The sequence below is a fragment of the Nerophis lumbriciformis genome, linkage group LG04 (assembly GCF_033978685.3).
Source record: "Nerophis lumbriciformis linkage group LG04, RoL_Nlum_v2.1, whole genome shotgun sequence".
Taxonomy (NCBI): Eukaryota; Metazoa; Chordata; class Actinopteri; order Syngnathiformes; family Syngnathidae; genus Nerophis; species Nerophis lumbriciformis.
Genome location: NC_084551.2, coordinates 63,820,927 through 63,833,335, shown reverse-complemented (window position 1 = coordinate 63,833,335; position 12,409 = coordinate 63,820,927). Strand labels below are relative to the sequence as shown.

General features: G+C 42.1%; 1 protein-coding gene across 5 annotated transcripts in view; it reads right to left on the bottom strand.

Moving 5' to 3' along the window:
- vsig10l (V-set and immunoglobulin domain containing 10 like) overlaps nucleotides 1–12,409 on the bottom strand; it is a 54,231-nt gene that overhangs the window by 11,373 nt on the left and 30,449 nt on the right. For all 5 annotated transcript variants that reach the window (XM_061958755.2, XM_061958759.2, XM_061958754.2 and 2 more), the window contains exons 7-8: nucleotides 7,251–7,343; nucleotides 6,812–7,021 (exon numbers count right to left, since the gene is read on the bottom strand). In XM_061958755.2, coding sequence (XP_061814739.2) covers nucleotides 6,812–7,021; nucleotides 7,251–7,343 — 303 coding nt within the window. The remainder of the gene's footprint in view (nucleotides 1–6,811; nucleotides 7,022–7,250; nucleotides 7,344–12,409) is intronic.

Sequence of the window (12,409 nt, the reverse complement as noted above, 5' to 3'; positions counted from 1 at the left end):
TTTATTATTTATTATCATTATTATTATTATTATTATTATTATTTATTATTATTATTATTATTTATTTATTTTATTTAATGCTTCCCTATTACATACATGTAAATATAATATTGCATCTGTAATCATTTTTAAATACATTTGTACTTTATTTATTTATTATTTATGTATTATTATTATTTTTATTTTTTTAATTTTTATTTTATTTTTTTCCAGCTCTATTACATACATGTAAATATAATATTGCATCTATAATCATCTTTAAATACATTTGAATTTTATTTTTTAAAGTGACAAAAAAATCGATTCAGATTCGAATCGCGATTTTTATTCATCCCGATTCTAAATTGATAAATAACTTTCCAAAATCAATAAAAAAATATATATATATTTTTTAATGTTTTTGTTATTTTTTCAAGAATTAAGTTTTAGAAGGACCAAAGGAACTTTCTAACCTGTAACCTGTTCTGAAAAAGTTTTATTATAATTTTGGAGAAATGTGCTTCACTATACACACTTTTCTATTTGCGAACCCTGTTCAAGAACCTATTAAGGTCCTCAATCACTGTAGATGTTATGGAGTTGTTTGACCACTAGAGGGCGATAGAGACCACATAATTGTCATTCACATCAGGCTTAGAAACTTGTTGGATTTCACGCCCAGTATATTGCTTTTTATTATTATTATTATTATTATTTCTGGGGCTGAGGTTGCCGAGGTAGTTAAAAAGCTCCTCGGTGGCAAGGCCCCGGGGGTGGATGAGATCCGCCCGGAGTTCCTTAAGGCTCTGGATGTTGTGGGGCTGTCTTGGTTGACAAGACTCTGCAACATCGCGTGGACATCGGGGGCGGTACCTCTGGATTGGCAGACCGGGGTGGTGGTTCCTCTCTTTAAGAAGGGGAACCGGAGGGTGTGTTCCAACTATCGTGGGATCACACTCCTCAGCCTTCCCGGTAAGGTCTATTCAGGTGTACTGGAGAGGAGGCTACGCCGGATAGTCCAACCTCGGATTCAGGAGGAACAGTGTGGTTTTCGTCCTGGTCGTGGAACTGTGGACCAGCTCTATACTCTCGGCAGGGTCCTTGAGGGTGCATGGGAGTTTGCCCAACCAGTCTACATGTGCTTTGTGGACTTGGAGAAGGCATTCGACCGTGTACCCCGGGAAGTCCTGTGGGGAGTGCTCAGAGAGTATGGGGTAACGGACTGTCTTATTGTGGCAGTTCGCTCCCTGTATAATCAGTGTCAGAGCTTGGTCCGCATTGCCGGCAGTAAGTCGGACACGTTTCCAGTGAGGGTTGGACTCCGCCAAGGCTGCCCTTTGTCACCGATTCTGTTCATAACCTTTATGGACAGAATTTCTAGGCGCAGTCAGGGTGTTGAGGGGATCTGGTTTGGTGGCTGCAGGATTAGGTCTCTGCTATTTGCAGATGATGTGGTCCTGATGGCTTCCTCCGGCCAAGATCTTCAGCTCTCACTGGATCGGTTTGCAGCCGAGTGTGAAGCGACTGGGATGGGAATCAGCACCTCCAAGTCCGAGTCCATGGTTCTCTCCCGGAAAAGGGTGGAGTGCCATCTCCGGGTTGGGGAGGAGATCTTGCCCCAAGTGGAGGAGTTCAAGTACCTCGGAGTCTTGTTCACGAGTGAGGGTAGAGTGGATCGTGAGATCGACAGGCGGATCGGTGCGGCGTCTTCAGTAATGCGGACGCTGTATCGATCCGTTGTGGTGAAGAAGGAGCTGAGCCGGAAGGCAAAGCTCTCGATTTACCGGTCGATCTACGTTCCCATCCTCACCTATGGTCATGAGCTTTGGGTCATGACCGAAAGGACAAGATCACGGGTACAAGCGGCCGAAATGAGTTTCCTCCGCCGAGTGGCGGGGCTCTCCCTTAGAGATAGGGTGAGAAGCTCTGTCATCCGGGGGGAGCTCAAAGTAAAGCCGCTGCTCCTCCACATGGAGAGGAGCCAGATGAGGTGGTTCGGGCATCTGGTCAGGATGCCACCCGAACGCTTCCCTAGGAAGGTGTTTCGGGCACGTCCGACCGGTAGGAGGCCACGGGGAAGACCCAGGACACGCTGGGAAGACTATGTCTCCCGGCTGGCCTGGGAACACCTCGGGATCCCCCGGGAGGAGCTGGACGAAGTGGCTGGGGAGAGGGAAGTCTGGGCTTCCCTGCTTAAGCTGCTGCCCCCGCGACCCGACCTCGGATAAGCGGAAGAAGATGGATGGATGGATGGATGGATATATTGCTTATTGTCCCTTCATTTATGCATGTGTGTGTATATACAATGTTGCATATTATTAAACATAATTTGGATTGTATTTTTTCCTTTTTGTCTGCTTGTTTAGACGGTGTGTGCACACATTCACGTAACAAAGGTGGTTCTCGGGCTGGCATCCGTCTATCTTGTGGCCAATAAATAATTAATAATAATGATATTAAATACGACTGTAGTGTTGATATTTTCACTTTTCATTCAGCTATGTGTATGCTTAACAATTCTACATTCAGGCCACACATACAAACCCCGTTTCCATATGAGTTGGGAAATGGTGTTAGATGTAAATATACACGGAATACAATGATTTGCAAATCCTTTTCAACCCATATTCAGTTGAATATGCTACAAATAATCATTAACTTTAGAATTTGATGCCAGCAACACGTGACAAAGAAGTTGGGAAAGGTGGCAAAAAAATACTGATAAAGTTGAGGAATGCTCATCAAACACTTATTTGGAACATCCCACAGGTGTGCAGGCTAATTGGGAACAGGTGGGTGCCATGATTGGGTATAAAAACAGCTTCCCAAAAAATGCTTAGTCTTTCACAAGAAAGGATGGGGCGAGGTACACCCCTTTGTCCACAACTGCGTGAGCAAATAGTCAAACAGTTTAAGAACAACGTTTCTCAAAGTGCAATTGGAAGAAATTTAGGGATTTCAACATCTACGGTCCATAATATCATCAAAAGGTTCAGAGAATGTGGAGAAATCACTCCACGTAAGCGGCATGGCCGGAAACCAACGTTGAATGACCGTGACCTTCCATCCCTCAGACGGCACTGTATCAAAAACCGACATCAATCTCTAAAGGATATCACCACATGCGCTCAGGAACACTTCAGAAAACCACTGTCACTAAATACAATTGGTCGCTACATCTGTAAGTGCAAGTTAAAGCTCTACTATGCAAAGCGAAAGCCATTTATCAACAACACCCAGAAACGCCCCCGGCTTCTCTGGCCCCGAGATCATCTAAGATGGACTCATGCAAAGTGGAAAAGTGTTCTGTGGTCTGACGAGTCCACATTTCAAATTGTTTTTGGAAATATTCGACATCGTGTCATCCGGACCAAAGGGGAAGCGAACCATCCAGACTGTTATCCACGCAAAGTTCAAAAGGCAGCATGTGTGATGGTATGGGGGTGCATTAGTGCCCAAGGCTTGGGTAACTTACACATCTGTGAAGGCACCATTAATGCTGAAAGGTACGTACAGGTTTTGGAGCAACATATGCTGCCATCTAAGGCGCCGTCTTTTTCATGGACGCCCCTGCTTATTTCAGTAAGACAATGCCAAGCCACATTCAGCACGTGTTAAAACAGCGTGTGTTGGAATAATTGTTTCTAAGTTATCACAAAAGAAACGTGGTATTATGAATGCTGTCTTTCGAGGCCTAACAAGAGGAAGAAGGCTCGTGAAACGCCACTGTGATTTCAACACGGACAGATGGCAGGATCTGCTCAACTCCCGGAGGAACTCTCTTTGAAGTGTTAAACGAACTCTCTCTGAAGTATTTCACAAACTCTCTTCCAACTGTTTGGTGACCGAGATCAACGCTGTTTACGACCCGCTGCCCTCTTGAAGTCACTGTGGTCAGGAGACGGGAGGGGTTATCCATTTGTCCTCCAACACCTGCCCCGGCTGGATCCAGGAAGAGCCCAAGCCCGAGAAATCCTCTTCTTGGACTTCAAAGCGACCGAAAACAATGACTCTTTTACACACTTACCATTCCTGCTGTGACATATGTTGGTGCGTGAACATGGAACATCTGAATTAAAAGAGGAGACGAAAACCTTCTTCGTCAGAGCGTGCTAAGACACTGTAAGAGGTTACAGGTTGACGCATGTCTCTCCTCAATTGAGTCCAAATTGAATTCTGTCTCTGTTTGATTCTTTGCCTTTTGTCTTGTTTAATAGATGTCCTGTGTTTGAACGTGACAGCGTGGCTTCGTAAAAAAAAGAGTGCATGTTACGTCTTCGACGCATGGTTGTGGTTGTCGTGTTCCTTCCAAGGCAGGAGACAAGCAGGAGCGGAGTGCAGGTAAGATTTAAGTATATTTAATAAATAAAAGGCAGGACAAAAATACAAAACTGAGGACGCTAGCAAGCGTGGAGCTAAATAAAAACCAAAATGTCACCAAGGGTGAAAAAAAACGGGATTCTGGTCGGCAGAATAATATAAAGAGCGTGGAGCAAAAACAGAAGGACGTAAATGTTGCCTATTGCAAACATTGACCCAGCACTTACTGCTGGGTGACAGGAAACTATAAAGGGGAGTGATTAGCCAAAACACCTGGTGGAAACACTAATTGCAAAACTAAGACAGGTGAGGAGAATCAGTGCCCAGGGAAAGAGGGTGCAACCAGGAAACAGACTAAAACCAGAAACATAACCAACATAAATCATGCCATGATCCGGGTAACGATCATGACAGTGCAGGTACTTTCCTGGCCCGCCTGCAGTCCAGACCTGTCTCCCATCGAAAATGTGTGGCGCATTATGAAGCGTAAAATACGACAGCGGAGACCCCCGGACTGTCGAACGACTGAAGCTCTACATAAAACAAGAATGGGAAAGAATTCCACTTTCAAAGCTTCAACAATTAGTTTCCTCAGTTCCCAATCGTTTACTGAGTGTTGTTAAAAGGAAAGGCCATGTAACACAGTGGTGAACATGCCCTTTCCCAACTACTTTGGCACGAGTTACAGCCATGAAATTCAAAGTTAATTATTATTTGCAAAAAAAACAAAGTTTATGAGTTTGAACATCAAATATGTTGTCTTTGTAGTGCATTCAATTGAATATGAGGTGGGTAGTAACGCGCTACATTTACTCCGTTACATCTACTTGAGTAACTTTTGGGATAAATTGTACTTCTAAGAGTAGTTTTAATGCAACGTACTTTTACTTTTACTTGAGTATATTTATAGAGAAGAAACGCTACTTTTACTCCGCTACTTTTATCTACATTCAGCTCGCTACTCGCTACTAATTTTTATCGATCTGTTAATGCACGCTTTGTTTGTTTTGGTCTGTCAGACAGACCTTCATAGTGCCTGCGTTTCAACAAATACAGTCACTGGTGACGTTCACTCTGTTCCACCAATCAGATGCAGTCACTGGTGACGTTGGACCAATCAAACAGAGCCAGGGGTCACATGACCTGACTTGAACAAGTTGAAAAACGTATTCGGGTGTTACAATTTAGTGGTCAATTGTACGAAATATGTACTGTACTGTGCAATCTACTAATAAAAGTTCCAATCAATCAATCAAAAGTGTGAAGGAAAAAATACCTTTTTTTATTTCAACCGTTCATCCCGTCCTGTCTTCACAATAAAAGTGCCGCTCCATCGCGCCTGCGCTTTCAAAATAAGAGTCTCCGAAAGCCAGCACAAACAAGCTAGCAAGCTACGGAGTTTGCCGCCAATGTATTTCTTGTAAAGTGTATAAAAAGGAATATGGAAGCTGGACAAATAAGAAGCCAAAAACCAACCACTTTCATGTGGTATTAGACGGAAAGGAGGAACTTTTTTTCTCCTCCATTTGAAAACGTGGACGATCATTATCATCACTACTGTCTGATTACAATCAATGCAAGTCATCAGAATCAGGTAATACACCAACTTATATTCTTGTCTTCATGAAAGAAAGGAATCTATATGTGTTAAACATGCATGTATATTCATTAAAACACCTTTAACATGTAAACAAAAACGGCTAAATAAATAAATATAAATTATATACTGTATATATCAATGTATGTATATATATATATATGTGTATATATATATATATATATATATATATATGTATATATATATATATATATATATATATATATATATATATATGTGTGTGTATATATATATGTGTGTGTGTGTGTGTGTGTATATATATATATATATGTGTGTGTGTGTATATATATATATATATATATGTGTGTGTGTGTGTGTGTGTGTATATATATATATATATATATATATATATATATATATATATATATATATATATATATATATATATATGTGTGTGTGTGTGTGTGTGTTAATGTTACTCATCAGTTACTCAGTACTTGAGTAGCTTTTTCACAACATACTTTTTACTTTTACTCAAGTAAATATTTGGGTGACTACTCCTTACTTTTACTTGAGTAATAAATCTCTAAAGTAACAGTACTCTTACTTGAGTACAATTTCTGGCTACTCTACCCACCTCTGGTTGAAAATGATTTGCTAATCATTGTATTCCGTTTATATTTACATCTAACACAATTTCCCAACTCAAATGGAAATGGGGTTTGTACACCCACCAAAAACGTTGACACTTTCTTAATAATAAAGAAACATTTACATATTTGTTTCCTGGGGATGCTAATGGAACATATTTGGTGGAATGGCCTAAACTAAAAAGTGGTAGTATCACAGTCCAGGGCTGCACGAATGCTGCCGGCACGTGTCGTGCTGCGGTTCATTGGAGTGTAACATGAATTCCGACATGCACTGTGACAAATTGGCTGAGTTTTTGCGTACCTGGGCCAATCCTGTGGGGCGCTGTTGGCGGACCCTCCGCCATCAAAGCTCTGGGGACGACCCGGAAGCGATACGTGGCTTTGGGATCAAGGTCCAGAATATCGGCGCTTCTGGCGGAGCCGGGTTTGGACAAGATGGTGCGGTATGTGTCCGGGCTGCGCTTACGATCCACACCTGGGAGGTCCGGTCCGCTCATTTGGATGTCGAAACCTGCAAGTTGTGATGTTTGTTTACAGTGGTGTCAACACAAGCCTGTGTTGTTTTGGTGATGTTTGTTTACAGTGGTGTCAACACACCCAATTAGGTGTGTTGTTCCTTCACACACGGCCCTGCTGCCATGTTTACACCCCCCCTATCTTCACTTTTGCCGAGATCAACACATCAGAAAACCAGTTGGTCCGGTCGCTATGGTTACGTGACGCATGCTGCCGTCACCCACCTGTGACGATAGATGTGGGCGGGACTTCCCAGGTCAAGGTGACGATGGTGCCGTCCTCGTGCGGGAACAAAGCGAAAGCGGAGATGGCCGGCCCTGGAGAGACGGAGATTACAGGTGAACAGTGAAGAGGAACCTCAGCACCTCCATGAGAGGCTCCATTGTTTCCCTTTCACTTTGCCATTCCTCCAGTCCACATTAGAGGCACAATGGGATCCTTGTGCTAGGAAATGCTCTTAATGTTACAGTACTGACATGCTAGTATTCCAAGTACGGTGAACACTGAAGTATATGTCACCTCCTCTCGGGCAGGAGGGCAACAAGGCAGTGCGGCTGGATCAAAAGAGACGTCATAGAGACGCTTTGCTGGACAAAAAGTTGCTGTATTACAAGCGAGCGTCATTAAACAGGTCTGCAGTACTCGGAACGAGCCTCGGTCAAAAAAAATGAAGGACTCCTAACCTGGAGAAGCCAAACCCATCCATCCATCCATCTTCTTCCGCTTATCCGAGGTCGGGTCGCGGGGGCAGCAGCTTAAGCAGGGAAGCCCAGACTTCCCTCTCCCCAGCCACTTCGTCCAGCTCCTCCCGGGGGATCCCGAGGCGTTCCCAGGCCAGCCGGGAGAGATAGTCTTCCCAGCGTGTCCTGGGTCTTCCCCGTGGCCTCCTACCGGTCGGACGTGCCCGAAACACCTTCCTAGGGAGGCGTTCGGGTGGCATCCTGACCAGATGCCCGAACCACCTCATCTGGCTCCTCTCCATGTGGAGGAGCAGCGGCTTTACTTTGAGCTCCCCCCGAATGACAGAGCTTCTCACCCTATCTCTAAGGGAGAGCCCCGCCACTCGGCGGAGGAAACTCATTTCGGCCGCTTGTACCCGTGATCTTGTCCTTTTGGTCATGACCCAAAGCTCATGACCAAAGGTGAGGATGGGAACGTAGATCGACCGGTAAATCGAAAGCTTTGCCTTCCGGCTCAGCTCCTTCTTCACTACAACGGATCGATACAGTGTCCGCATTACTGAAGACGCCGCACCGATCCGCCTGTCGATCTCACGATCCACTCTTCCCCCACTCGTGAACAAGACTCCGAGGTACTTGAACTCCTCCACTTGGGGCAAGATCTCCTCCCCAACCCGGAGATGGCACTCCACCCTTTTCCGGGCGAGAACCATGGACTTGGACTTGGAGGTGCTGATTCCCATCCCAGTTGCTTCACTCTCGGCTGCGAACCGATCCAGTGAGAGCTGAAGATCTTGGCCGGAGGAAGCCATCAGGACCACATCATCTGCAAATAGCAGAGACCTAATCCTGCAGCCACCAAACCAGATACCCTCAACGCCCTGACTGCACCTAGAAATTCTGTCCATAAAGGTTATGAACAGAATCGGTGACAAAGGGCAGCCTTGGCGGAGTCCAACCCTCACTGGAAACGTGTCCGACTTACTGCCGGCAATGCGGACCAAGCTCTGACACTGATCATACAGGGAGCGAACTGCCACAATAAGACAGTCCGTTACCCCATACTCTCTGAGCACTCCCCACAAGACTTCCCGGGGTACACGGTCGAATGCCTTCTCCAAGTCCACAAAGCACATGTAGACTGGTTGGGCAAACTCCCATGCACCCTCAAGGACCCTGCCGAGAGTATAGAGCTGGTCCACAGTTCCACGACCAGGACGGAAACCACACTGTTCCTCCTGAATCCGAGGTTCGACTATCCGGCGTAGCCTCCTCTCCAGTACACCTGAATAGACTTTACCGGGAAGGCTGAGGAGTGTGATCCCACGATAGTTGGAACACACCCTCCGGTTCCCCTTCTTAAAGAGAGGAACCACCACCCCGGTCTGCCAATCCAGAGGTACCGCCCCCGATGTCCACGCGATGTTGCAGAGTCTTGTCAACCAAGACAGCCCCACAACATCCAGAGCCTTAAGGAACTCCGGGCGGATCTCATCCACCCCCGGGGCCTTGCCACCGAGGAGCTTTTTAACTACCTCGGCAACCTCAGCCCCAGAAATAGGAGAGCCCACCTCAGATTCCACAGGCCCTACTTCTTCATAGGAAGACGTGCTGGTAGGATTGAGGAGGTCTTCGAAGTATTCTCTCCACCGATCCACAACATCCGCAGTCGAGGTCAGCAGAGCACCATCCCCACCATACACGGTGTTGACACTGCACTGCTTCCCCTTCCTGAGGAGAAGCCAAACCATCAGTTATATATTCCTTCTTTCCCTGTCTGGGTGTGTGTGCTAAGTCAGGACAGCACAACCTGACCATGTAAGGCAGGGGTGCTCATTACGTCGATCGCGATCTACCGGTCGATCTCGGAAGGGTGTGTCAGTCGATCACCAGCCAGGCATTAAAAAAATAGTCCTAAAAATGAGCGATCATAAATCGTCACTATGACGTGACTTTGGTCACTTGATTGACATTCACGGCACCCGAGGGTCTTCTGAGATGACGCTGGCCGCTGCCAGCTCATTAAAATTACCGACTGGAAGGCGAGAAACACTTTATTTCAACAGACTCTGGCGCCGTACCTGTCGTCAAAACTCCAAAGATCGACTGCACAGTTGCACAATAAAAGCTCTGCTTCATCCTGCCTGCGCTACCAAAATAAGAGTCTCAGAAAGCTGGCGTGCACAAGCTAGCAAGCTACGGAGTTTGCCAGACAATGTATTTCTTGTAAAGTGTATACAAAGGAGTACGGAAGCTGGACAAATAAGATGCCAAAAACCAACCACTTTCATGTGGTATTGGACAGAAAGGAGGACTTTTTTTCTCCTCCATTCAAAAATGCGGACGTTATCATCACCACTGTCTGATTCCTATCAATGCAAGTCATCACAATCAGGTAATACACCAACTTATATTCTTGTCTTCATGAAAGAAAGGAATCTATATGTGTTAAACATGCTTGTATTATTTTTAACCACCTTTAACTTGTTAACAGTATTAGCTGTATGTGTTAAACATGCTTGTATTATCTTTAAACACCTTTAACTTGTTAACAATATTAACTATATGTATTAAACATACTTGTATTATCATTAAACACCTTTAATGTATTAACAATATTAACTATATGTGTTAAACATGCTTGTATTATCTTTAAACACTTTTAACTTATTAAAAGTATTAACTATATGTGTTAAAAATGCTTGTATTATCTTTAACCACCTTTAAGTTGTTAACAATATTAACTATATGTGTTAAACATGCTTGTATTATCTTTAACCACCTTTAAGTTGTTAACAATATTAACTATTTGTGTTAAATATGCTTGTATTATTTTTAACCACCTTTAACTTGTTAACAATATTAACTATATGTGTTAAACATGCTTGCATTATCTTTAAACACCTTTGACTTGTTAACAATATTAACTATATGTGTTAAACATGCTTGCATTATCTTTAAACACCTTTAACTTGTTAACAATATTAACTATATGTATTAAACATGCTTGTATTATCTTTAACCACCTTTAACTTGTTAACAATATTAACTATTTGTGTTAAACATGCTTGCATTATCTTTAAACACCTTTAACTTGTTAACAATATTAACTATATGTGTTAAACATGCTTGCATTATCTTTAAACACCTTTAACTTGTTAACAATATTAACTATATGTGTTAAACATGCTTGCATTATCTTTAAACACCTTTAACTTGTTAACAATATTAACTATATGTGTTAAACATGCTTGCATTATCTTTAAACACCTTTAACTTGTTAACAATATTAACTATATGTGTTAAACATGCTTGTATTATCTTTAACCACCTTTAAGTTGTTAACAATATTAACTATTTGTGTTAAATATGCTTGTATTATCTTTAAACACCTTTAACTTGTTAACAATATTAACTATATGTGTTAAACATGCTTGCATTATCTTTAAACACCTTTAACTTGTTAACAATATTAACTATATGTATTAAACATACTTGTATTATCATTAAACACCTTTAATGTATTAACAATATTAACTATATGTGTTAAACATGCTTGCATTATCATTAAACACCTTTAACTTGTTAACAAAAACATATATTTCATAAATAAGTAAATATAAATGATATATATGAATGAGGTAGATCCCCACGACTTGATCAATTGAAAAGTAGCTCGCCTGCAGAAAAAAGTGTGAGCACCCCTGATGTAAGGAGATGTGTCTGGAAAACTACTGCTTTAAGTCATAACTCAAATGTTGGTGTTGAGCTGGACAGGTAGTCTTTTCTCAAGGATATGGTTATCACTTTTGCATTCCGAAGTCCCAATTAGAGCCTTTTTTTCCCTACGAGAAGTCATCCAATCCACCTGCAAATATCAAAATACCACTATTTGATTAAACTTGGTGGTTTGCTTTCTCCAAAGTGAATATAAACATTCACCATATGTAGAACATAATGTGAGTTAGTTCATTTACTTCAATACACCAAACGGAGGAAGTAGCATCATCATTTGAAAATGATTTTAAAACTTCTTTGTTATCCACAACGGGGAAATTTGTTTAGTTTTTCAACACATAGGACTGTAAAATAGTTCACTGTCTTCGTTTTTACATGTTTTACTGTTTAGTAAAAATGGTTAACATGTTTCTCTTACCCTTCAATTTGCTTTGTTTACGAGGGCTGTCAAAAAAAAAATCGATTGTCAAATTAATCACGATTCTCACTTGTAACGATTCTTAAAAGAATTAAATTTTTTGGTGTTTTTTTTATATCTGTACTGACCAGCAACTCAGACAAATCATATTGTTGATGTAGATGATCTATATCTGCTGGACATAGAATAGAGAAGTGTTGGATACTTCTCTTGTTGATTTGACGATTAATATTTGGGTAGAATTTTATTCAACAAAACTCGTTTTGTTTTTTTAAGTAATATAGATATTTGTCACAGCTGTTTATGTTATGTCTATGGTATTTTATTTTTTTTTTGTCATAAAAAAATACAATCATGTGTGCTTACGGACTGTATCCCTGCAGACTGTATTGATATATATTGATATATAATGTAGGAACCAGAATATTAATAACAGAAAGAAACAACCCTTTTGTGTGAATGAGTGTAAATGGGGGAGGGAGGTTGTTTGGGTTGGTGCACTAATTGTAAGTGTATCTTGTGTTTTTTATGTTGATTTAATGTAAAA